The sequence below is a fragment of the Anopheles coustani genome, unplaced genomic scaffold, assembly GCF_943734705.1.
Source record: "Anopheles coustani unplaced genomic scaffold, idAnoCousDA_361_x.2 scaffold_36_ctg1, whole genome shotgun sequence".
Classification (NCBI taxonomy): domain Eukaryota; kingdom Metazoa; phylum Arthropoda; class Insecta; order Diptera; family Culicidae; genus Anopheles; species Anopheles coustani.
In genome coordinates this window covers 372,913-400,375 of record NW_026525417.1, presented here as the reverse complement: position 1 = coordinate 400,375, position 27,463 = coordinate 372,913, and the positions used below count along the sequence as shown (strand labels likewise).

General features: G+C 40.7%; 2 protein-coding genes across 2 annotated transcripts in view; both read left to right on the top strand.

Annotated features, from left to right (window-relative positions):
• Positions 1-15,634, top strand: part of LOC131271287 (uncharacterized) — a 108,793-nt gene extending 93,159 nt beyond the window's left edge. The window contains exon 3 of the mRNA XM_058272695.1: positions 15,527-15,634. Coding sequence (XP_058128678.1) covers positions 15,527-15,634 — 108 coding nt within the window. The remainder of the gene's footprint in view (positions 1-15,526) is intronic.
• Positions 15,635-16,488: 854 nt separating this feature from the next.
• On the top strand, positions 16,489-27,218 carry LOC131271285 (uncharacterized protein K02A2.6-like). Its single transcript, XM_058272694.1, has 3 exons — positions 16,489-16,578; positions 17,130-18,205; positions 26,174-27,218. Exons 1-3 carry the CDS (start codon positions 16,489-16,491, stop codon positions 27,216-27,218), a joined length of 2,211 nt encoding a protein of 736 aa, XP_058128677.1.
• The last annotated feature ends 245 nt before the right edge of the window (positions 27,219-27,463 follow it).

The following is a 27,463-nucleotide window of genomic DNA, read 5'->3' as shown; positions in this document are numbered from 1 at the left end:
AAGCACCTTCTCTAATGCTCCAGACTACTTTTTACGTTCTTCCAAGCAAAAGAAAGTACCATCCGCAATGCTCCGGACTACTTATTACGTTCTTCCCAGCAAAATTAAGCACCTTCTCTAATGCTCCAGACTACTTTTTACGTTCTTCCAAGCAAAAGAAAGTACCATCCGCAATGCTCCGGACTACTTTTTACGTTCTTCCCAGCAAAATTAAGCACCTTCTCTAATGCTCCAGACTACTTTTTACGTTCTTCCAAGCAAAAGAAAGTACCATCCGCAATGCTCCGGACTACTTTTTACGTTCTTCCCAGCAAAATTAAGCACCTTCTCTAATGCTCCAGACTACTTTTTACGTTCTTCCAAGCAAAAGAAAGTACCATCCGCAATGCTCCGGACTACTTATTACGTTCTTCCCAGCAAAATTAAGCGCCTTCTCTAATGCTCCAGACTACTTTTTACGTTCTTCCAAGCAAAAGAAAGTACCATCCACAATGCTCCGGACTACTTTTTACGTTCTTCCAAGCAAAATTAAGCACCTTCTCTAATGCTCCAGACTACTATTTACGTTCTTCCAAGCAAAATTAAGCACCTTCTTTAATGCTCCAGACTACTTTTTACGTTCTTCCAAGCAAAAGAAAGTACCATCCGCAATGCTCCGGACTACTTTTTACGTTCTTCCCAGCAAAATTAAGCACTTTCTCTAATGCTCCAGACTACTTTTTACGTTCTTCCAAGCAAAAGAAAGTACCATCCACAATGCTCCGGACTACTTTTTACGTTCTTCCAAGCAAAATTAAGCACCTTCTCTAATGCTCCAGACTACTTTTTACGTTCTTCCAAGCAAAAGAAAGTACCATCCACAATGCTCCGGACTACTTTTTACGTTCTTCCAAGCAAAATTAAGCACCTTCTCTAATGCTCCAGACTACTTTTTACGTTCTTCCAAGCAAAAGAAAGTACCATCCGCAATGCTCCGGACTACTTATTACGTTCTTCCCAGCAAAATTAAGCGCCTTCTCTAATGCTCCAGACTACTTTTTACGTTCTTCCAAGCAAAAGAAAGTACCATCCACAATGCTCCGGACTACTTTTTACGTTCTTCCAAGCAAAATTAAGCACCTTCTCTAATGCTCCAGACTACTATTTACGTTCTTCCAAGCAAAATTAAGCACCTTCTTTAATGCTCCAGACTACTTTTTACGTTCTTCCAAGCAAAAGAAAGTACCATCCGCAATGCTCCGGACTACTTTTTACGTTCTTCCCAGCAAAATTAAGCACCTTCTCTAATGCTCCAGACTACTTTTTACGTTCTTCCAAGCAAAAGAAAGTACCATCCACAATGCTCCAGACTACTTTTTACGTTCTTCCAAGCAAAATTAAGCACCTTCTCTAATGCTCCAGACTACTTTTTACGTTCTTCCAAGCAAAATTAAGCACCTTCTTTAATGCTCCAGACTACTTTTTACGTTCTTCCAAGCAAAAGAAAGTACCATCCGCAATGCTCCGGACTACTTTTTACGTTCTTCCCAGCAAAATTAAGCACCTTCTCTAATGCTCCAGACTACTTTTTACGTTCTTCCAAGCAAAAGAAAGTACCATCCGCAATGCTCCGGACTACTTATTACGTTCTTCCCAGCAAAATTAAGCACCTTCTCTAATGCTCCAGACTACTTTTTACGTTCTTCCAAGCAAAAGAAAGTACCATCCGCAATGCTCCGGACTACTTTTTACGTTCTTCCCAGCAAATTAAGCACCTTCTCCAATGCTCCACACTACTTTTTACGTTCTTCCAAGCAAAAGAAAGTACCATCCGCAATGCTCCGGACTACTTTTTACGTTCTTCCCAGCAAAATTAAGCACCTTCTCTAATGCTCCAGACTACTTTTTACGTTCTTCCAAGCAAAAGAAAGTACCATCCGCAATGCTCCGGACTACTTATTACGTTCTTCCCAGCAAAATTAAGCGCCTTCTCTAATGCTCCAGACTACTTTTTACGTTCTTCCAAGCAAAAGAAAGTACCATCCACAATGCTCCGGACTACTTTTTACGTTCTTCCAAGCAAAATTAAGCACCTTCTCTAATGCTCCAGACTACTATTTACGTTCTTCCAAGCAAAATTAAGCACCTTCTTTAATGCTCCAGACTACTTTTTACGTTCTTCCAAGCAAAAGAAAGTACCATCCGCAATGCTCCGGACTACTTTTTACGTTCTTCCCAGCAAAATTAAGCACCTTCTCTAATGCTCCAGACTACTTTTTACGTTCTTCCAAGCAAAAGAAAGTACCATCCACAATGCTCCGGACTACTTTTTACGTTCTTCCCAGCAAAATTAAGCACCTTCTCTAATGCTCCAGACTACTTTTTACGTTCTTCCAAGCAAAATTAAGCACCTTCTTTAATGCTCCAGACTACTTTTTACGTTCTTCCAAGCAAAAGAAAGTACCATCCGCAATGCTCCGGACTACTTTTTACGTTCTTCCCAGCAAAATTAAGCACCTTCTCTAATGCTCCAGACTACTTTTTACGTTCTTCCAAGCAAAAGAAAGTACCATCCGCAATGCTCCGGACTACTTTTTACGTTCTTCCCAGCAAAATTAATCACCTTCTCTAATGCTCCAGACTACTTTTTACGTTCATCCCAGCAAAATTAAGCACCATCTCTAATGCTCCAGACTACTTTTTACGTTCTTCCAAGCAAAAGAAAGTACCATCCGCAATGCTCCGGACTACTTTTTACGTTCTTCCCAGCAAAATTAAGCACCTTCTCTAATGCTCCAGACTACTTTTTACGTTCTTCCAAGCAAAAGAAAGTACCATCCGCAATGCTCCGGACTCTTTTTTACGTTCTTCCCAGCAAAATTAAGCACCTTCTTTAATGCTCCAGACTACGTTTTACGTTCTTCCAAGCAAAAGAAAGTACCATCCGCAATGCTCCGGACTCTTTTTTACGTTCTTCCCAGCAAAATTAAGCACCTTCTTTAATGCTCCAGACTACTTTTTACGTTCTTCCAAGCAAAAGAAAGTACCATCCACAATGCTCCGGACTACTTTTTACGTTCTTCCCAGCAAAATTAAGCACCTTCTCTAATGCTCAAGACTACTTTTTACGTTCTTCCCAGCAAAATTAAGCACCTTCTCTAATGCTCCAGACTACTTTTTACGTTCTTCCAAGCAAAAGAAAGTACCATCCGCAATGCTCCGGACTCTTTTTTACGTTCTTCCCAGCAAAATTAAGCACCTTCTCTAATGCTCCAGACTACTTTTTACGTTCTTCCCAGCAAAATTAAGCACCTTCTCTAATGCTCCAGACTACTTTTTACGTTCTTCCAAGCAAAAGAAAGTACCATCCACAATGCTCCGGACTACTTTTTACGTTCTTCCCAGCAAAATTAAGCACCTTCTCTAATGCTCCAGACTACTTTTTACGTTCTTCCCAGCAAAATTAAGCACCTTCTCTAATGCTCCAGACTACTTTTTACGTTCTTCCAAGCAAAAGAAAGTACCATCCACAATGCTCCGGACTACTTTTTACGTTCTTCCCAGCAAAATTAAGCACCTTCTTTAATGCTCCAGACTACGTTTTACGTTCTTCCAAGCAAAAGAAAGTACCATCCGCAATGCTCCGGACTCTTTTTTACGTTCTTCCCAGCAAAATTAAGCACCTTCTTTAATGCTCCAGACTACTTTTTACGTTCTTCCAAGCAAAAGAAAGTACCATCCACAATGCTCCGGACTACTTTTTACGTTCTTCCCAGCAAAATTAAGCACCTTCTCTAATGCTCCAGACTACTTTTTACGTTCTTCCCAGCAAAATTAAGCACCTTCTCTAATGCTCCAGACTACTTTTTACGTTCTCCCAAGCAAAAGAAAGTACCATCCACAATGCTCCGGACTACTTTTTACGTTCTTCCCAGCAAAATTAAGCACCTTCTCTAATGCTCCAGACTACTTTTTACGTTCTTCCCAGCAAAATTAAGCACCTTCTCCAATGCTCCAGACTACTTTTTACGTTCTTCCCAGCAAAATTAAGCACCTTCTCCAATGCTCCAGACTACTTTTTACGTTCTTCCAAGCAAAAGAAAGCACCTTCTCCAATGCTCCAGACTACTTTTTACGTTCTTCCCAGCAAAATTAAGCACTTTCTCCCATGCTCCAGGCTACTTTTTACGTCCTTCCCAGCAAAACTAAGCACCTTCTCCAATGCTCCAGACTATTTTTTACGTTCTTCCCAGCAAAATTAAGCACCTTCTCTAATGCTCCAGACTACTTTTTAAGTTCTTCCCAGCAAAACTAAGCACCTTCTCCAATGCTCCAGACTACTTTTTACGTTCTTCCAAGCAAAAGAAAGCACCTTCTCCAATGCTCCAGACTACTTTTTACGTTCTTCCCAGCAAAATTAAGCACCTTCTCTAATGCTCCAGACTACTTTTTACGTTCTTCCAAGCAAAAGAAAGCACCTTCTCCAATGCTCCACACTACTTTTTACGTTCTTCCCAGCAAAATTAAGCACTTTCTCCCATGCTCCAGGCTACTTTTTACGTTCTTCCCAGCAAAATTAAGCACCTTCTCCAATGCTCCAGACTACTTTTTACGTTCTTCCCAGCAAAATTAAGCACCTTCTCCAATGCTCCAGACTACTTTTTACGTTCTTCCAAGCAAAAGAAAGCACCTTCTCCCATGCTCCACACTACTTTTTACGTTCTTCCCAGCAAAATTAAGCACTTTCTCCCATGCTCCAGGCTACTTTTTACGTTCTTCCCAGCAAAATTAAGCACCTTCTCCAATGCTCCAGACTACTTTTTACGTTCTTCCCAGCAAAATTAAGCACCTTCTCCAATGCTCCAGACTACTTTTTACGTTCTTCCAAGCAAAAGAAAGCACCTTCTCCAATGCTCCAGACTACTTTTTACGTTCTTCCCAGCAAAATTAAGCACTTTCTCCCATGCTCCAGGCTACTTTTTACGTCCTTCCCAGCAAAACTAAGCACCTTCTCCAATGCTCCAGACTACTTTTTACGTTCTTCCCAGCAAAATTAAGCACCTTCTCTAATGCTCCAGACTACTTTTTACGTTCTTCCAAGCAAAAGAAAGCACCTTCTCCAATGCTCCAGACTACTTTTTACGTTCTTCCCAGCAAAATTAAGCACCTTCTCCAATGCTCCAGACTACTTTTTACGTTCTTCCCAGCAAAATTAAGCACCTTCTCCAATGCTCCAGACTACTTTTTACGTTCTTCCCAGCAAAATTAAGCACCTTCTCCAATACTCCAGACTACTTTTTACGTTCTTCCCAGCAAAATTAAGCACCTTCTCCAATGCTCCAGACTACTTTTTACGTTCTTCCCAGCAAAATTAAGCACCTTCTCTAATGCTCCAGACTATTTTTTACGTTCTTCCCAGCAAAATTAAGCACCTTCTCTAATGCTTCAGACTACTTTTTAAGTTCTTCCCAGCAAAACTAAGCACCTTCTCCAATGCTCCAAACTACTTTTTACGTTATTCCCAGCAAAATTAAGCACCTTCTCCAATGCTCCAGACTACTTTTTACGTTCTTCCAAGCAAAAGAAAGCACCTTCTCCCATGCTCCACACTACTTTTTACGTTCTTCCCAGCAAAATTAAGCACTTTCTCCCATGCTCCAGGCTACTTTTTACGTTCTTCCCAGCAAAACTAAGCACCTTCTCCAATGCTCCAGACTACTTTTTACGTTCTTCCAAGCAAAAGAAAGCACCTTCTCCAATGCTCCAGACTACTTTTTACGTTCTTCCAAGCAAAAGAAAGCACCTTCTCCAATGCTCCAGACTACTTTTTACGTTCTTCCCAGCAAAATTAAGCACTTTCTCCCATGCTCCAGGCTACTTTTTACGTTCTTCCCAGCAAAATTAAGCACCTTCTCCAATGCTCCAGACTACTTTTTACGTTCTTCCAAGCAAAAGAAAGCACCTTCTCCCATGCTCCACACTACTTTTTACGTTCTTCCCAGCAAAATTAAGCACTTTCTCCCATGCTCCAGGCTACTTTTTACGTTCTTCCCAGCAAAATGAAGCACCTTCTCCAATGCTCCAGACTACTTTTTACGTTCTTCCCAGCAAAATTAAGCACCTTCTCCAATGCTCCAGACTACTTTTTACGTTCTTCCAAGCAAAAGAAAGCACCTTCTCCAATGCTCCAGACTACTTTTTACGTTCTTCCCAGCAAAATTAAGCACTTTCTCCCATGCTCCAGGCTACTTTTTACGTTCTTCCCAGCAAAATTAAGCACCTTCTCCAATGCTCCAGACTACTTTTTACGTTCTTCCAAGCAAAAGAAAGCACCTTCTCCCATGCTCCACACTACTTTTTACGTTCTTCCCAGCAAAATTAAGCACTTTCTCCCATGCTCCAGGCTACTTTTTACGTCCTTCCCAGCAAAACTAAGCACCTTCTCCAATGCTCCAGACTACTTTTTACGTTCTTCCCAGCAAAATTAAGCACCTTCTCCAATGCTCCAGACTACTTTTTACGTTCTTCCAAGCAAAAGAAAGCACCTTCTCCAATGCTCCAGACTACTTTTTACGTTCTTCCCAGCAAAATTAAGCACCTTCTCCAATGCTCCAGACTACTTTTTACGTTCTTCCCAGCAAAATTAAGCACCTTCTCCAATGCTCCAGACTACTTTTTACGTTCTTCCCAGCAAAATTAAGCACCTTCTCCAATGCTCCAGACTACTTTTTACGTTCTTCCCAGCAAAATTAAGCACCTTCTCCAATGCTCCAGACTACTTTTTACGTTCTTCCCAGCAAAATTAAGCACCTTCTCTAATGCTCCAGACTATTTTTTACGTTCTTCCCAGCAAAATTAAGCACCTTCTCTAATGCTCCAAACTACTTTTTACGTTATTCCCAGCAAAATTAAGCACCTTCTCCAATGCTCCAGACTACTTTTTACGTTCTTCCCAGCAAAATTAAGCACCTTCTCCAATGCTCCAGACTACTTTTTACGTTCTTCCCAGCAAAATTAAGCACCTTCTCCAATGCTCCAGACTTCTGTTTACGTTCTTCCCAGCAAAATTAAGCACCTTCTCCAATGCTCCAGACTACTTTTTACGTTCCTCCCAGCAAAATTAAGCACCTTCTCCAATGCTCCAGACTACTTTTTACGTTCTTTCCAGCAAATTTAAGCACCTTCTCCAATGCTCCAGACTACAGTTAACGCACTGCTGCGGGTGTTTGAGTTTTAAAAAAACTTAAACTTTATTTCCTACAACATATGTGCGGGTTAATACCCAACTATCGTGTTCGGATGCTGGATACCAACTGATGATCGGTTCGCGATCTGGATCGTTGGTTCACGGTCTTCTGATTCTAGGTGGTTCGCGTCGCTGCGGGAATCTGCAACTCAGCATAATGCGGGCGGTCCGCGTTGCTATGGGAAGCTGCAACTCAGCATAATGTTGTGGTCCGGGGGCCGCGTCTCGATGATCGAATGTTGACTCACAATGTATGCTCTGGCGATGTCCACAATGTATGCGATGGCGTTGTCCACAATGTATACGCTGGCGTTGTCTTGACTCCTCCCTTCTTAAATGACTTTGTCCTCAAAGTCTTGTTGCTGCGTGGAATGATGTTGGTCTGCTTACGAATGTTTCTCCGCGTTGCGGTTCTTGGTTTATGTTTACTTTTACCATTCTCCTTCTATTGAAAAATAAGCAGATTACGGTTGCGCATATGAATAGTAACATGAAAGTTCCTCCGAATGCATGAATTTTCCATTTGATGGAGTTGTTTTGTAGATTTATACTTTGTAGCGTTTCTCGATGTTGCAACGTAAGATTGTTTAGATATTCTATCGGTGGTCTGTCTTCAATTTCGCTTATGTTGACTTTTATTCCCGCTGTCGAGTAGTATGGTTTACCGGGAATGATGGCTTCGTTGTTTGAATAAATTTCTCCGTTGATGATTATGTTGCAATTTTCAAATTGTATCAAGTATGACCCGTTCAATACTTGGTTTGCATTACTGCAATTTGACGGTATTTCTGCGATTGCATCATTAATGAGAATATTGGCGTCATTAATGCGTTTCACCAATCCTTTCGAGTAAATTTTTTCGTATTGACATTCAGCGTCTTCTCGTTTCACGAGTTTTTCTATGCATTTGGTGGGTTGTTGCAGATTTACTTGTTGGCATATGTAGAAATCTTCCTGCTCTTGGCATCTTTCCGTAATTTCGAATACATGCGTTCGATTTCGTATTATGAAATTTTGTTTTACGATAATCCGTCTCTCGTGCTGGATTATGGAGTCAATGTATTCGTATTCGTACATTTGTGTGGTTACTTTGGGGAACTTTAGTATGTAGATAATATGCGTTTGGTTTACAGCAACTTGCGCAGTTGATTGCCCTAGCAATTCCTCTGGAGTACGGTAAGTAATGTTGTTACTCTCTAGGAATTGGGCTATGGAGTTAAGATCATCTAGGGATAGTAGCTTGCTGCTTGGAATCCCGTGTTTCGCGAGTATGATGGCATCTTCAATTACTTCTAATTTTTCTTGTAGCATGTTCATGTTTGATAACAGGATCAGTTGACGAATCTCTGTCTGGTGCGTTTCGTATCGTTGATTTTCAATGTTGATAACCGTGTTGGCGACTTCTGTTATTTGTTGGAGTCGTTCATTTAAACCTTGGTTGATAACTACTTGTTTGTTGTTTTCAGCAATTAGGGAGTTTATCGTTGAGTTAATAATATGTAGGTCGTCGGCGTCTGGATTTCCTGCGATCCATTTCCAAACTTTTCCTATCGTGTCCCATCGTTTTTCTCTATTTGTAAACGGTCTAATCTTTCTAAAGGTTTCCTGTAGCGTTCTAGCTTTTATGTTAATCAAACTTTCAATTGATGCCGTATAGATTCCATTTGGAATTTCTTCTAACGTTTTTTCTACTGCTTCTTCTATGTTTGCTAAATCGATTGGATGTATCGTCCTTACATATCCGATTTGAACTTTAGCTTTAGTTATTGGTATTATAGCTAAGGGATTATTACTTAGATCATATATGCTTATATCTGCTACAATAAGCTTGATCAACAGGGTTGTAATCACTCTGTAACGATAGTTAAAAGAATTTTAAAGAGTGTATTAATATTTTTTCCTTATTTCCTTAGATTCATTTTATGAATTTTTCGATTATTTGAATCGATTATATACGTTGGATGATTTTCCATAACTTTTATTATATTGAAACGACTTTCGCGTTTATTATTTGTTTTCTTCCTTTCATATACATATTCGTTTTCTTCATAGTCTTTTTATTTTTCATCTTTGATTTTTTCATCATTCGTTTTGAATATTTCGAGTATTCTTTCATTTGTAGCTTCTCTTATTCTTGCTCTTTCTTGTGGATCATCTGATCGTTCTCCTACGTACACATTTCTTGGTGTGTCCTTTATGAATGAGTGAATGCTATGATTATATTTATAAACGGCTTGTTGCACTAATGTTATAATACTCATTTCTGGATTGAGTTTTTTCGTACATCTCGCTATTTCTCTGATAGTCGAATGGCATCTCTCTACTTGACCATTCGTTTCTGAACGATTAACTGGAGTTTTGAAGATTTTGACTCCAAGATTTAGTATTGATTGTTCGATTACATTCGATACAAAAGTACATTCGTTGTCTATAACAATTTGGGCTGGCAAGTCCCAGTCATATAAAAGTTGTAGTAATACTTCCTTTATGTCAGCGATTGATTTCGATTTTATCGGTCGTATTTTAACGTACTTTGAAAATTTATCAATTGATGTGATAAATAAAAAGTTTGCGTTGTATGCAAATATATCAATATGAATTATCTCTCCTGGATATGTCGGTATTGGTGTTTTTACTGGTATAAATACTTGTGGTTTTCTATCGTATTTTTCGGTTTTGCATATCTCACAATTTTTAACAATATTTTGAATACTTTTTCTCATTCCGGGGAAGTAGAATTTTTTTATGAATTGCAATGAATTTTCCTTAGCATTTCTGTGTGCAAAATTATGGATATTTTTAATCTCTTCGATTTGTTTTTCTACGTCGCAAATATCTTCGACTTGAATTTGAGAAAATCTAGCTTTAACTGTTTTTGGATTGTAAAGATTTTTATAAACTTCTTGGATAATTCCCATTGTTTGTTCATCTGTATGAATTCCATTAATTACGTTTGGATTAATAACTTTTTTGAATTTATCTTTGATAAAATCAGTAGTAAAATTTGGTTCAATAAAAATATGCCTTTTAAATTTCGGGAAAGGGCTTATTAGTTCGGAAGAGGAATTAGTTCCGATTTTAAATATTAGTTGGTTGCGGAATACATTAATAGGTGCTTCTGTTGAAGGGATATATGAATTATCGTCTTCATCAGCTGAGTGCGGGGTTGGTGTTAGTGAGTTAATTTGTATTCTGGAAAGGGCGTCGGCTACGACGTTCGATCTTCCTGGTTTGTAGCATAACTGGTAATCATGTTCCTCTATGAATGATTTCCATCTTTTCAGCTTTGCGTTGTTGTTCTGCGGTGATAAAGCAAATGTTAATGGTTGATGATCAGTATGGATATTAATTTTCGCTCCGTATATGAAATTTCTCAGTGTATGTAGTGCCCACACGATGGCAAGCATCTCCTTTTCGTTTGTTGCATAATTTTCCTCAGTTTGGGAAAGAGTTCGGGAAATGAAGGTTATTGGTCTATCTCCGTCGTGGCATTTTTGTGAAAGCACAGCTCCTAGTGCTTTATCTGATGCATCTGTTGTCAGTTCAAATGGCTTCTGGAAATCTGGAAAAACTAAAACATCATTAGAAGATATTATGTCTTTCAAGGTTTGGAATGCGTTCTTTGCATTTTGATCAAATTTAATTGGAACATTTTTTGATTCGTTTTTTGAAATTTGGCGATGGCCATCCTCCCCTCTTAGGAGTTTTGTGATGGGTTTTGCCAAGTGTGCATAGTTTTTAATAAACCTGCGGTAATAACCTGACAGTGCTAAGAATCTTCTCAGTTCTTTGAGGTTCTGTGGTTCTGGGAATTTTTTTATGGCTTCAACTTTCTTTATGTTTGGTTTAAGTCCTTCACTTGAGACAATGAATCCTAGGAATTCTACTTCTGTTTTTAAGAATTCGGATTTGTCTGGCTGTATTTTGAAATTTGCGGCTCGCAATGTGTCTAACACAATTTTCAAGTTTTGCAGATGTTCTTCAACTGTTTCGCTAAACATGATAATGTCATCGATGTAAACGTGACATATTTTTCCGATATGTTCTCTTAATGTGTCGTCCATGACGCGTTGGAATATGGAGGGTGCATTTTTTAATCCAAAGGGCATGCGTACGAATCCATATTTTCCATTGTTTATCGAAAATGCAGTTTTTTCGATGTCGTTCTCCGACATGGGTATTTGATAAAATCCTGATGCTAGATCAAGGGTAGTGAAAAATTTATTTGAGCCTAAATTGGCTAAAACAGTAGATGGATCCGGAATAGGATATTTATCACTTATTGTTTGAGTATTTAATTTTCTGTAGTCTATGACAAGTCTATATTTTTTTTCATTGGCAGCGTCCAGTTTTTTAGGAACAATCCACACTGGTGCATTGTATGGGGATTTTGAAGGTCTGATAATTCCATCATTTAGTAGTTTTTCAATTTGCCTGTTAACTTCACCTTTAAGTGCTTGGGGATAAGGATAAGTTTTACTGTAGATTGGCGATTCAGTTTTTGTCCTTATGGTAGCTTTTACTTGTGAGGTAAAAGGTAATTTAGAATCAGGTGGTTGGAAAAGATCCTGATATTCCTGTAATAGGGTATGTAGCTGTATTTTTTCGTTTTGGTTGAGATGACTATCGCGGATGTTTATTTTATTTACTTCCTGTAGTTCATATTGTTGTAGGGGTATTACATTTGTGCCGTCAATGATTAATTCATCATTGGCTGTGTCAATAACTGCTTTGATTTCTTTCAGTGAATCGTGCCCTATTATGGCATCGAATGATTTCATGTTTTCAAGATGATAAAATTTTAACATTTTATCTGAAAAGGGTTTGAATAGTCGAGCTTGTGAACAAGCTTCGATTTTTATATCTCCTGCTACTGAAGATACATAAAATGGTTTATCAATTTTATGAGAAATTTTAGCATGTTTCGGGTGGATATAGTTTTTATTAGAACCGGTATCAATGAGCATTTTTAATGGCTCCGAGGCGTTACCATAAAAAAGAAAGTAAGGCAACGCCGAGTTTAGTCTAAAAAATTAAGTTCTGCGACTTCGACAGTGTCACTGAAGTTGCATCCTTCTTGTTTTTCAATAGTTCGGAGGTATCTCTCGAACGATTGTAATGTGTTGTTATCTATTGTGTTGTTCGCGGGGTTACCGTTTTCGAATTGTTGTGGCGGATTGGCATCCGTTATGTGGTTCACCGTATTTGAGTGTCCTGGCTGTGTTTGGATATTGTTGACCCTGGGACGTTTTGGGGGTCGAACGTTGTTTGAGTTAGGGCGGTTTCCATAGTTCACTTGTTGTGTTCTGATGGAATGGTCAACTTCCATAGGCTCTTGTGGCGGTTGAAGTTGAAAATTGTTAAATGGTTTTTGTTGGTAGTGTTGGTTGTTCTTTTGGGCGATATTATTAAAATTTCTGTTTCCCGTGAACGGTTTGGGATGGTAAGGCCTTGGTGGCGGAGGTGGATTTGTATATCTTATGGGCGTTGGTGGCGGTAAGGGAATCATATTCCTTGGTGCCGTTGGTGGAATATATGGCCTTGGTTTGGTTAGCATTTTTCTACACTCAATATTTTGAAATGAAATGCAGTAGCTGTACGCTCCTGCAAGGGATGTCGGTTCATAATTTCTAATGAATTTATAAACGTCTCCATCCAGTCCTCTCATGAAAGCATCGATTGCTTTTTTGTTGTACATTTCGATTAGAGCTCTTGAGGCTTCGGGGTGTGTGAATCTTTCGTCAGTGTTTATTTGATTTGCTATAAGCGAGAGCAATCTATTTACTTCATCGTAGTATACTTCCAGTGAGTGGTTCTTCTGCTGCACGCTCATAAGTTGGAAGTCTAATGTTTCCAAATCTCTCTTTTCACCGTAATACGTGACCAATGTTTTTTTGATCAGGTTCCAATTAATGCCTACGTTTGAAGCAACGAGTGAATCGTTCGCTTCACCGCGGATTTTTCTGCGAATAAATTTGCAGATCATATGGTATTTGTTTTGGCGTTCAAGTGTGTCTGTACTTTTAGTTTGGTACAGTTTTACCAAGCTGTCTACGTCGTTCAACCAGCTAATCAGTTCGCGGATCCCCAGTAAAATTTGGTAGATCCTTTACCAAATCAGGGATTTTTTCAAAACTTTCGGGACTTACACTTGTTCCATCTGGCTTTGTAAAGTAAAGCGGTGGATCGGAATAATTTGGTCAAGGTCTGGTCTCGACATTTTGAAGGAAAAAGATTGTAATGAATTTATAAGATCCTCCAGGATTTTTTTGTTTTAACACGTTTTTCACTTCACTAGGTAATTTTACTTAATATTTGTTAATCACGTTTTTATAATCACTTTTGATTTTTGTTTCACAATTTTTACTTACTGTTTTTTTTTTGTTACTTACAGTACCATACGCATCCTGTATCGGGCGATGGTTTTATGATTTATGATGCTCCTCTGACGGGCGTTGTGTTTTACTGCTCCTCTAGCGGGCGTAGTTTAGTTTCTGGAAAACCGGCTGTGAATGACTTCCTTCTCGGTGTAATGGATGGCTCCTTTTTGTCCTGTGTGAGCTGCTAACTGCACAGGTGACTCGGGATCCTTTTTACACGGCTGCACTCGGCGATCAGGAAAGTCTTTTTAAGTTTGGGATTCGGTGGTAACTATCACTCTAGCGTGGTTACTTTCACTTTCACTTGTACTTAATTTCACATAGCGCGGTCCCTATTCGGGCGCCAGTAAACGCACTGCTGCTGGTGTTTGAGTTTTAAAAAAACTTAAACTTTATTTCCTACAACATATGTGCGGGTTAATACCCAACTATCGGTTTCGGATGCTGGATACCAACTGATGATCGGTTCGCGATCTGGATCGTTGGTTCACGGTCTTCTGATGCTAAGTGGTCCGCGTCGCTGCGGGAATCTGCAACTCAGCATACTGCGGGCGGTCCGCGTTGCTATGGGAAGCTGCAACTCAGCATAATGTTGTGGTCCGGGTGCCGCGTCGCGATGATCGAATGTTGACTCACAATGTATGCTCTGGCGATGTCCACAATGTATGCGATGGCGTTGTCCACAATGTATACGCTTGCGTTGTCTTGACTGATGTGTATTCTTCGTAATCTCTTTCTGGAGCATATTTAATTATCTTCTACCGTTGATGGACCATATTTGGTGCTGTTGAGGAAATTGTGTATACAAAGTTAAACTAACTTCCATAGAATATTACTAAAATAAATGAGAAACACGAAGATTAATATTTCTTCAAGTTCCACAAACTCTTTATGTGGCTCATCATGTTCCGATTTTGGCGCCTGGTTTTTGTTATGTGCTTTGCTTAGCGCTCTTAAAACAAAATGGATGTAGTTCATTAAATTCAATTGCTTTATTCAACAATATTCAATGATCAACTTGAAATTATAGAAACGCATTTCAACCGCCATCAAATAGTGTACTTAGCATTTTTTGCAGCGGACTTAGCTTTCGAACTCTGAGCTACAGAGACTTTCTTTGCTTTACGAGCTGTACTCGTTTCTGCGCGAATTTGTTCCTCTTTTTGTTTTTTTGTAGCTTAACTAACAGAAATGACTCTCCGTGCCATTTCCCTTACATAAAAAATGTTGCCACAAAAGATGCTCGGTCTCCGCGACATCTCCCTTGCATACAAAATTAGGCCGCTAACGGTGATCGGTCTGGGAAAGATGATTCTTTAGAAAGATCAGGTGCGGTCCAGTTCAGTGAGGTGAAGTGAACGCGTGCAATATAGTGAATATTTGTGTAGCTTCGCCATAATGTAGGAAACACCCGACGTCTAGGCTGCTGCTGCGCACGGCTAACCTTCACGCCGATTGCTGGCGCAATAGGGAAGTGTATGGTTGAGCCTTCGTGCATCACTATGACACGCCCACTAGGCCAGCTCATTAACGCATACCACTCAATTATGTTTCTACCAGGCCGAAGGATGAGCATATAATTAAATGTACGCTGAAGGTGTTGGCGGTATTGATCATTATCTTTTTTGTCAACTATAGTTTTTATTTGACTTTCTGAAAGATTCATATTTTGATACGGTATTATGCCATCTAATACAGTTTTAATAGTTTTTTCATATATTTCCTCTAGATCTAGCAGCATTGCTTGCTTGACTGTATTGGTTTGAAGCAGTGAAACCATTTTTGCTAATTCATGTTGCAGAATGGAGCACCAAAGCTCGAACCAATGTTGACTTGAATGCATCTTCCAGTCAAGAAATTCTGAATCTACTGAGGAAGGCCACCATGAACACCATACATTGTTCAATCGTGGCACCTACAGGCACGAAAGTGCAAGGAGGGCACGTCAAGTGCAGAGGAGAAGGAGAGCACGCAAGTGCAGAAAGAGGGCGAGAAATCGCAGAACGAGTCAGCACGCCAAGTGCAGTAAAAGGGAAGAGGCCATGCCTCAAGAACAAGAGCAAGTCCCCATTTTCGGGTTTTTAGGAGGTATTGGTGTCGGATCGATCTCCTGAGCCGCTTAAGTTGCACTGCACCGAGTCCGTCGCTTTAGGCTTGGGAAACATGACCCTGGTAGGCAGGGGGTACCTGTTAGTCCTTTAGCGACACGCGCTTTCACCCTTCAGGAGTTAGTTGCGTGCCACAGCGTCCGTAAACTGAGATTTTAACCTAGGGACAGAAGCCCTTCCATCCATGCTTCTACCGTGTAGGTGCATAGCGGGATGGAATCCAAAGGGCAAGAGGAGGGAGTATGCTTGTTTCGTAGTCCGGGACATCGGGGCATCGAGCAAGCTGAACCCTTGTCCAAACACCATACATTGTCAATTTTCAAGCAACAGGGCATGATTGACGGAGTCGAAGTAAGCGAGGAAGCCCGTATAAACACCCGGAAGCACATTGTTATGTATTGGATTTGACGCAATGACATTTAGTCCATTGACAGTTGACGTTTAGTTCAGTGACAGTTGACACAACTCTCACTCTCGCTGGTACTAGCATTGCAAGTAGATCGTCTGTAAACCCTCATGTGAAATATTGAGAAGAAAATAAAGTTTGTTAAGTAAAATACGCAACATTTTGGTGTCAGAAGTGGGATAGTGCTGAAAAAAGTTCCATTAGCGTGTACGATACATCGGTGTACGAGCAAACGAGGCTGCAGCACCACGCGATACATCACACACGAGCACACCTACATCCCGATAAAAAAAGTGAGGTTAGCGAAAGCACGTGGAAAAATCTCCAGACATCGAGTTTACTTGCGGTGCACGCTAAAACACGAAAACGATGAACAACGAGAATAAGGAGCTGGTGCAGGCACTCTCTGGAATGCTCATCCAAGCATTGAGGGAATCCATGGGACCCGCCCTCCAACAAGTAAGTGCTGAGCAACGAAGTGCTGGTGAAAACTCAGCGCCGCAACCGAAAGCACCGCCATTCGCTATAGCGTTGTTTTGCTTTTCGCTGTCCGTCGGTGGAACGATCGCTCGATTCTCTTGTACCGATTCTCTCGTTCCATCGATTCCATATGATCCACGCTTCCGAGAGCTCAGTCGGAGTACGGACCCCTTGGGCGCGAAAGCGACAGAAGACATCTAAATCGCGGCTCAGTATTGCTTGCGCGGTCGCCCCCATTATCAGAGGCGGAGCCCTTTAAAAAATGAGCGAAAACTCTCAAAAATGTTTCATGGGTATGGTCATGGGAAAATCGACAATACGGCTCCAAAACGGAACAGAGAAACAATGCAGCTACGCCCTGCAATGGTTGTGGTGGATCACACCCAAGAAGTGTTTGCCGTTTTCGAAATACCTTATGCAACACGTGTCATAAGAAGGGACATCTCTCAAAAGTCTGCCGCTCAGGTAGTGCAACACAAGAACGATCTAGAAGCAACCAGGTCCCTACTTATCACATCGATTCGGTACAGCCAATAAACTCAGTTCGAAATACAGCTTTCGCTACCAAGCTGATGATCGATGTGAACATAGACGGCAAGCGTACCGAAATGGAATTGGACACAGGAGCACCCTGCGGGATTATAGGCGAAACGACGTTACGGGCAATTAAGGCAAGATATTCTCTTAAGCCAACGGATAGACAATTTACCAGCTATACGGGACATCGGATCAATTGTCTTGGTCGCTTACCGGTGAACGTAAAAGTAGGTGACGTAACGCGTAAGCTTAACCTGTATGTCGTATCTGGGAAAACAGACTCGCTCTTCGGTCGTGAGTGGATCGCACACTTCGCGGACCAGTTAGACCTCGGTAAAATGATAGCTCCAAACGCAGCGGTGAATACCATCAGTTCCAAGCTCACATCAGACCGTGAAACTCAACTGAACTCGTTGCTCAACAGTTATGATAATGTGTTTAGCGAAGTACCCGGTAAACTGACAGGTCCACCCGCTTCAGTACATCTCAAACCCGATGCCACACCCATTTTCGCGAGAGCACGAGATGTTCCATATGCATTACGCGATAAGTATGCCGCGGAAATCGAAAAGAAACTCAAATCTGGTTTCTATGAGAAGGTGGAGTACTCCGAGTGGGCTTCGCCGACGCACGTAGTGGCTAAGAAAAATGGAAGCATTCGAATCACCGAAAATTACAAGCCTACTGTGAATCCGAGAATGATCATCGACGAACATCCGATCCCCAGAGTAGATACCATTTTTAACCAGATGAAAGGAGCTACACTTTTCTGCCACCTGGACATCACCGATGCGTATACTCACTTGCCGATAGACGAAGAGTTTCGGAAAATACTCACCTTAAATACCACTACACACGGGCTTATACGTCCAACGCGTGCTGTGTATGGTGCCGCCAACATACCCGCGATCTGGCAACGTCGAATGGAGGAAATTCTTCTAGGACTTACGAATGTTGTTAGCTTCTACGACGACATCATCGTATTTGCCAAAAATTTTGAAGAACTGCTACAAGCTCTGACGCGCATTTTGAGTAGAATCCAGCAAAGTGGAGTCAAGACAACGCCAGCGTATACATTGTGGACAACGCCATTGCATACATTGTGGACATCGCCAGAGCATACATTGTGAGTCAACATTCGATCATCGCGACGCGGCCCCCGGACCACAACATTATGCTGAGTTGCAGCTTCCCATAGCAACACGGACCGCCCGCATTATGCTGAGATTGCAGATTCCCGCAGCGACGCGGACCACCTAGAATCAGAAGACCGTGAACCAACGATCCAGATCGCGAACCGATCATCAGTTGGTATCCAGCATCCGAAACCGATAGTTGGGTATTAACCCGCACATATGTTGTAGGAAATAAAGTTTAAGTTTTTTTAAAACTCAAACACCAGCAGCAGTGCGTTAACTGGCGCCCGAATAGGGACCGCGCTATGTGAAATTAAGTACAAGTGAAAGTGAAAGTAACCACGCTAGAGTGATAGTTACCACCGAATCCCAAACTTAAAAAGACTTTCCTGATCGCCGAGTGCAGCCGTGTAAAAAGGATCCCGAGTCACCTGTGCAGTTAGCAGCTCACACAGGACAAAAAGGAGCCATCCATTACACCGAGAAGGAAGTTATTCACAGCCGGTTTTCCAGAAACTAAACTACGCCCGCTAGAGGAGCAGTAAAACACAACGCCCGTCAGAGGAGCATCATAAATCATAAAACCATCGCCCGATACAGGATGCGTATGGTACTGTAAGTAACAAAAAAAAACAGTAAGTAAAAATTGTGAAACAAACACAAATTGTGAAACAAAAATCAAGTGATTACAAAAACGCGATTAACAAATATTAAGTAAAATTACCTAGTGAAGTGAAAAACGTGTTAAAACAAACAAAAAATCCTGGAGGATCTTATAAATTCATTACAATCTTTTTCCTTCAAAATGTCGAGACCAGACCTTGACCAAATTATTAACCGCATTGCCGCACTCGAAGCGTGCAATGTCGCCCCCGCTCAGATCGATTATTCCGATCCACCGCTTTATTTTACAAAGCCAGATGGAACAAGTGTAAATCCCGAAAGTTTTGAAAAAATCCCTGATTTGGTAAAGGATCTACCAAATTTCACTGGGGATCCCAGCGAACTGAATAGCTGGTTGAGTGACGTAGACAGCTTGGTAAAACTGTACCAAACTAAAAGTACAGACACACTTGAACGCCAAAACAAATACCATATGATCTGCAAATTCATTCGCAGAAAAATCCGCGGTGAAGCGAACGATTCACTCGTTGCTTCAAACGTAGGCATAAATTGGAACCTGATCAAAAAAACATTGGTCACGTATTACGGTGAAAAGAGAGATTTGGAAACATTAGACTTCCAACTTATGAGCGTGCAGCAAAAGAATCGCTCACTGGAAGTATACTACGATGAAGTAAATAGATTGCTCTCCCTCATAGCAAATCAAATAAACACTGACGAAAGATTCACACACCCCGAAGCCTCAAGAGCTTTAATCGAAATGTACAACAAAAAAGCAATCGATGCTTTCATGAGAGGACTGGATGGAGACGTTTATAAATTCATTAGAAATTATGAACCGACATCCCTTGCAGGAGCGTACAGCTACTGCATTTCATTTCAAAATATTGAGTGTAGAAAAATGCTAACCAAACCAAGGCCATATATCCCACCAACGGCACCAAGGAATATGATTCCCTTACCGCCACCAACGCCCATAAGATATACAAATCCACCTCCGCCACCAAGGCCTTACCATCCCAAACCGTTCACGGGAAACAGAAATTTTAATAATTTCGCCCAAAAGAACAACCAACATTACCAACAAAAACCATTTAACAATTTTCAACGTCAACCGCCACCAGAGCCTATGGAAGTTGACCATTCCATCAGAACACAACAAGTGAACTATGGAAACCGCCCTAACTCAAACAACGTTCGACCCCCAAAACGTCCCAGGGTCAATAATATCCAAACACAGTCAGGACACTCAAATACGGTGAACCACATAACGGATGCCAATCCGCCACAACAATTTGAAAACGGTAACCCCGCGAACAACACAATAGATAACAACACATTACAATCGTTCGAGAGATACCTCCGAACCATTGAAAAACAAGAAGGATGCAACTTCAGTGACACTATCGAAGTCGCAGAACTTAATTTTTTAGAATAAACTCGGCGTTGCCTTATTTTCTTTTTTATGGTAACGCCTCGGAGCCATTAAAAATGCTCATTGATACCGGTTCTAATAAAAACTATATCCACCCGAAACATGCTAAAATTTCCCACAAAATTGATAAACCATTTTATGTATCTTCTGTAGCAGGAGACATAAAAATCGAAGCTTATTCACAAGCCCGTTTATTCAAACCATTTTCAGATAAAATGTTAAAATTTTATCATCTTGAAAACTTGAAATCATTCGATGCCATAATAGGGCACGATTCACTGAAAGAAATCAAAGCAGTTATTGACACAGCCAATGATGAATTAATCATTGACGGCACAAATGTAATACCCCTACAACAATATGCACTACAGGAAGTAAATAAAATAAACATCCGCGATAGTCATCTCAACCAAAACGAAAAAATACAGCTACATAACCTATTACAGGAATATCAGGATCTTTTCCAACCACCTGATTCTAAATTACCTTTTACCTCACAAGTAAAAGCTACCATAAGGACAAAAAATGAATCCCCAATCTACAGTAAAACTTATCCTTATCCCCAAGCACTTAAAGGTGAAGTTAACAGGCAAATTGAAAAACTACTACATGATGGAATCATCAGACCTTCAAAATCCCCATACAATGCACCAGTGTGGATTGTTCCAAAAAAACTGGACGCTGCCAATGAAAAAAAATATAGACTTGTCATAGACTACAGAAAATTAAATACTCAAACAATAAGTGATAAATATCCTATTCCGGATCCATCTACTGTTTTAGCCAATTTAGGCTCAAATAAATTTTTCACTACCCTTGATCTAGCATCAGGATTTCATCAAGTACCCATGTCGGAGAACGACATCGAAAAAACTGCATTTTCGATAAACAATGGAAAATATGAATTCGTACGCATGCCCTTTGGATTAAAAAATGCACCCTCCATATTCCAACGCGTCATGGACGACACTTTGAGAGAACATATCGGAAAAATATGTCACGTTTACATCGATGACATTATCATTTTTAGTGAAACAGTTGAAGAACATCTGCAAAACTTGAAAATTGTCTTAGACACATTGCGAGCCGCAAATTTCAAAATACAGCCAGACAAATCCGAATTCTTAAAAACTGAAGTCGAATTCCTCGGATTCATTGTCTCAAGTGAAGGACTTAAGCCAAACATAAAAAAAGTTGAAGCCATAAAAAAATTCCCAGAACCACAGAACCTCAAAGAACTGAGAAGATTCTTAGGACTGTCAGGTTATTACCGCAGGTTTATTAAAAACTATGCACACTTGGCAAAACCCATCACAAAACTCCTAAGAGGGGAGGATGGCCATCGCCAAATTTCAAAAAACGAATCAAAAAATGTTCCTATTAAATTTGATCAAAATGCAAAGAACGCATTCCAAACCTTGAAAGACATAATATCTTCTAATGATGTTTTAGTTTTTCCAGATTTCCAGAAGCCATTTGAACTGACAACAGATGCATCAGATAAAGCACTAGGAGCTGTGCTTTCACAAAAATGCCACGACGGAGATAGACCAATAACCTTCATTTCCCGAACTCTTTCCCAAACTGAGGAAAATTATGCAACAAACGAAAAGGAGATGCTTGCCATCGTGTGGGCACTACATACACTGAGAAATTTCATATACGGAGCGAAAATTAATATCCATACTGATCATCAACCATTAACATTTGCTTTATCACCGCAGAACAACAACGCAAAGCTGAAACGATGGAAATCATTCATAGAGGAACATGATTACCAGTTATGCTACAAACCAGGAAGATCGAACGTCGTAGCCGACGCCCTTTCCAGAATACAAATTAACTCACTAACACCAACCCAGCACTCAGCTGATGAAGACGATAATTCATATATCCCTTCAACAGAAGCACCTATTAATGTATTCCGCAACCAACTAATATTTAAAATCGGAACTAATTCCTCTTCCGAACTAATAAGCCCTTTCCCGAAATTTAAAAGGCATATTTTCATTGAACCAAATTTTACTATTGATTTTATCAAGGATAAATTCAAAAAAGTTATTAATCCAAACGTAATTAATGGAATTTACACAGATGAACAAACAATGGGAATTATCCAACAAGTTTATAAAAATCTTTACAATCCAAAAACAGTTAAAGCTAGATTTTCTCAAATACAAGTCGAAGATCTTTGCGACGTAGAAAAACAAATCGAAGAGATTAAAAATATCCATAATTTTGCACACAGAAACGCTAAGGAAAATTCATTGCAATTCATAAAAAAATTCTACTTCCCCGGAATGAGAAAAAGTATTCAAAATATTGTTAAAAATTGTGAGATATGCAAAACCGAAAAATACGATAGAAAACCACAAGTATTTATACCAGTAAAAACACCAATACCGACATATCCAGGAGAGATAATTCATATTGATATATTTGCATACAACGCAAACTTTTTATTTATCACGTCAATCGATAAATTTTCAAAGTACGTTAAAATTCGACCGATAAAATCGAAATCAATTGCTGACATAAAGGAAGTATTACTACAACTTTTATATGACTGGGACTTGCCAGCCCAAATTGTTATAGACAACGAATGTACTTTTGTATCGAATGTAATCGAACAATCAATACTAAATCTAGGAGTCAAAATCTTCAAAACTCCAGTTAATCGTTCAGAAACGAATGGTCAAGTAGAAAGATGCCATTCGACTATTAGAGAAATAGCGAGATGTACGAAAAAACTCAATCCAGAAATGAGTATTATAACATTAGTGCAACAAGCCGTTTATAAATATAATCATAGCATTCACTCATTCATAAAGGACACACCAAGAAATGTGTACGTAGGAGAACGATCAGATGATCCACAAGAAAGAGCAAGAATAAGAGAAGCTACAAATGAAAGAATACTCGAAATATTCAAAAAGAATGATGAAAAAATCAAAGATGAAAAATATAAAGACTATGAAGAAAATGAATACGTATATGAAAGGAAGAAAACAAATAATAAACGCGAAAGTCGTTTTAATATAATAAAAGTAAAGGAGAATCATCCAACTTATATAATCGATTCGAATAATCGAAAAATTCATAAAATGAATCTAAGAAAATAAGGAAGAAATATTAATACACTCTTGAAATTCTTTTAACTATCGTTACAGAGTGATTACAACCCTGTTGATCAAGCTTATTGTAGCAGATATAAGCATATATGATCTAAGTAAAAATCCCTTAGCTATAATACCAATAAGTAAAGCTAAAGTTCAAATCGGATATGTAAGGACGATACATCCAATCGATTTAGCAAACATAGAAGAAGCAGTAGAGAGAACGTTAGAAGAAATTCCAAATGGAATCTATACGGCATCAATTGAAAGTTTGATTAATATAAAAGCTAGAACGCTACAGGAAACCTTTAGAAAGATTAGACCGTTTACAAACAGGGAAAAACGATGGGACACGATCGGAAAAGTTTGGAAATGGATCGCAGGAAATCCAGACGCCGACGACCTACACATTACATTATTAACTCAACGATAAACTCCCTAATTGCTGAAAACAACAAACAAGTAGTTATCAACCAAGGTTTAAATGAACGACTCCAACAAATAACAGAAGTCGCCAACACGGTTATCAACATTGAAAATCAACGATACGAAACGCACCAGACAGAGATTCGTCAACTGATCCTGTTATCAAACATGAACATGCTACAAGAAAAATTAGAAGTAATTGAAGATGCCATCATACTCGCGAAACACGGGATTCCAAGCAGCAAGCTACTATCCCTAGATGATCTAAACTCCATAGCCCAATTCCTAGAGAGTAACAACATTACTTACCGTACTCCAGAGGAATTGCTAGGGCAATCAACTGCGCAAGTTGCTGTAAATCAAACGCATATTATCTACATACTAAAGTTCCCCAAAGTAACCACACAAATGTACGAATACGAATACATTGACTCCATAATCCAGCACGAGAGACGGATTATCGTAAAACAAAATTTCATAATACGAAATCGAACGCATGTATTCGAAATTACGGAAAGATGCCAAGAGCAGGAAGATTTCTACATATGCCAACAAGTAAATCTGCAACAACCCACCAAATGCATAGAAAAACTCGTGAAACGAGAAGACGCTGAATGTCAATACGAAAAAATTTACTCGAAAGGATTGGTGAAACGCATTAATGACGCCAATATTCTCATTAATGATGCAATCGCAGAAATATCGTCAAATTGCAGTAATGCAAACCAAGTATTGAACGGGTCATACTTGATACAATTTGAAAATTGCAACATAATCATCAACGGAGAAATTTATTCAAACAATGAAGCCATCATTCCCGGTAAACCATACCACTCGACAGCGGGAATAAAAGTCAACATAAGCGAAATTGAAGACAGACCACCGATAGAATATCTAAACAATCTTACGTTGCAACATCGAGAAACGCTACAAAGTATAAATCTACAGAACAATTCCATCAAATGGAAAATTCATGCATTCGGAGGAACGTTCATGTTACTATTCATATGCGCAACCGTAATCTGCTTATTTTTCAATAGAAGGAGAATGGTAAAAGTAAACATAAACCAAAAACCGCAACGAGGAGAAACATTCGTAAGCAGACCAACATCATTCCACGCAGCAACAAGACTTTGAGGACAAAGTCATTTAAGAAGGGAGGAGTCAAGACAACGCCAGCGTATACATTGTGGACAACGCCATCGCATACATTGTGGACATCGCCAGAGCATACATTGTGAGTCAACATTCGATCATCGCGACGCGGCCCCCGGACCACAACATTATGCTGAGTTGCAGCTTCCCATAGCAACACGGACCGCCCGCATTATGCTGAGATTGCAGATTCCCGCAGCGACGCGGACCACCTAGAATCAGAAGACCGTGAACCAACGATCCAGATCGCGAACCGATCATCAGTTGGTATCCAGCATCCGAAACCGATAGTTGGGTATTAACCCGCACATATGTTGTAGGAAATAAAGTTTAAGTTTTTTTAAAACTCAAACACCCGCAGCAGTGCGTTAACTGTGGCTTGAAGCTCAATCGTTCGAAATGTGTTTTTGCTACCTCGTCACTCGAATGCTTAGGACACCGCATCGATCGCGAAGGACGACACAAGTCTACAAAACACATTGAAGCGACTCGAGACGTACCAAGACCATCTAACCCTGAAGAACTGCAGCGGTTTCTAGGAAAAGCCACATACTACTCAGCGTTCATACCCGATTTGTCTACAAGAGCAAAACCGTTACGCAGTATTTTGTCTGCAGAGCAATTTGAATGGACAGCCGAAGCTGACGAAGCTTTTCGAGATATAAAAAACATCTTGATCTCTCCACAAGTGCTTATCCAGTACGACCCGGCACTACCACTGATACTAGCAACGGACGCTAGCAAGACAGGCCTCGGAGCAGTACTCTCGCATCGACTGAACAACGGGACAGAACGACCCATAGCGTACGCAAGCTGTACCATGTCACCTACGGAACAACGCTATCCGGTGATCGACAAAGAAGCGCTAGCGATTGTATGGGCCGTCAAAAAGTTTTTCAACTACCTTTACGCACGGAAGTTTACGCTCGTTACGGATCACAAACCGTTGACGCAAATCCTGCATCCCGAAAAGTCGTTGCCAATACTGTGTATAAATCGCATGGGTTGGCCATGCGGATTACCTCGCGCACTTTAATTTCGATGTGGTACATCGATCGACCAACGAAAATAAAAACGCCGATTACTGTTCGCGCGTACCGAGCCGTTCTACACAGTCCGAGGCGAAACCTTCTCTCTCTTTGCAGGGGAGGAAATGACGATATAGATGCGTTCGAGGATTTCGTGCTCAACCAAATCCAACAACTGCCCATCAGAGCCGAGCAAATCGCACGTGAAACGCGAAAAGATGACCACTTAGGAAAGATCCTCAACGACTTAGAACTGGGAAGAAACCTAATACAAGCAGGGTACAAATCACCAGAAGCAAAGTACACGACGGTCGCAAAATGCTTGCTGTTCGAACATCGCGTCGTCGTTCCTGAGATCTACCGCCCTGCAATCCTCAAAGACCTGCATTCCGCGCACATTGGCGTAGTCAAGATGAAATCCCTTGCACGATCGTACGTCTACTGGCCAGGGATAGACAAGGACATCGAGAAGCTAGCCAAAGCATGCCACGAATGTGTACAGACAGCGTCAGCACCTCCTAAGTTCAACAAACACCATTGGGAGTATCCGTCCAACCCCTGGGAGCGTGTGCATATAGATTACGCTGGACCCGTTGCCGGTGCAATGCTGCTAGTCATCGTCGATGCATACAGCAAGTGGCTTGAGGTGAAAGTGACTCGCTCAACCACAACGGCAGCAACCATCGACATCCTGGATGAACTATTCGCATCCTACGGATCGCCACTGACAGTTGTGACCGACAACGGAACGCAATTCACTGCGGAAGACTTTACTTCATTCCTGCAACGAAGTGGTGTTAAGTTCCACAAACGCTCCGCGCCGTACCATCCAGCTACCAATGGGCAAGCAGAGCGCTACGTTCAGACCGTCAAGCGAGCTTTGAAGGCAATGAATTCTACAAGCTCTACACTTCAAGCGAATCTGAACGAATTCCTTCTTCAGTACCGCAAAGTACCGCATAGTGAAACCGGCGAGCCCCCAGCTAAACTGTTCTTAGGGCGAAACATTCGGTCACGTCTCGACCTACTCCGTCCGCAAACCGTCCAGACCAGAGCATCGGAGAAGCAACGAATAACCTTCGATCCAACGTACCGTACGTTCGAGCCAGGACAACTCGTTTATTGTCTTTCTGGTAATCCGAGAATGGACAAGTGGATTTGAGGAACAGTCGTCACACGGCTAGGCGACTTACACTACCTCATCGAGTGTGATGGCATCGAGATGAAGCGTCATGTCGACCAGATGCGACCTGCCCTGGACAACAGAACAGCCGACCTACCTAGTGAGCCTGGACCTCCACATGCCAGAGATGTGCTTACTCGTCGCAGGCACTACTACGGGTCAACCGAACCGTCACAGACACCATTGGTCAGCTCTCCCCGAACTGTGTCTGTTTCATCAGAGTC

What these genes read in the sequence shown, in the direction of transcription:
- LOC131271285 (XM_058272694.1), top strand. Translation starts at nt 16,489, where the DNA reads ATGAACAACGAGAATAAGGAGCTGGTGCAGGCACTCTCTGGAATGCTC. An exon ending in TGGGACCCGCCCTCCAACAA is followed by an intron (nt 16,579 to 17,129) that starts GTAAGTGCTGAG and finishes GATTCGGTACAG; the next exon opens with CCAATAAACTCAGTTCGAAA. An exon ending in GGAGTCAAGACAACGCCAGC is followed by an intron (nt 18,206 to 26,173) that starts GTATACATTGTG and finishes CTCTCTTTGCAG; the next exon opens with GGGAGGAAATGACGATATAG.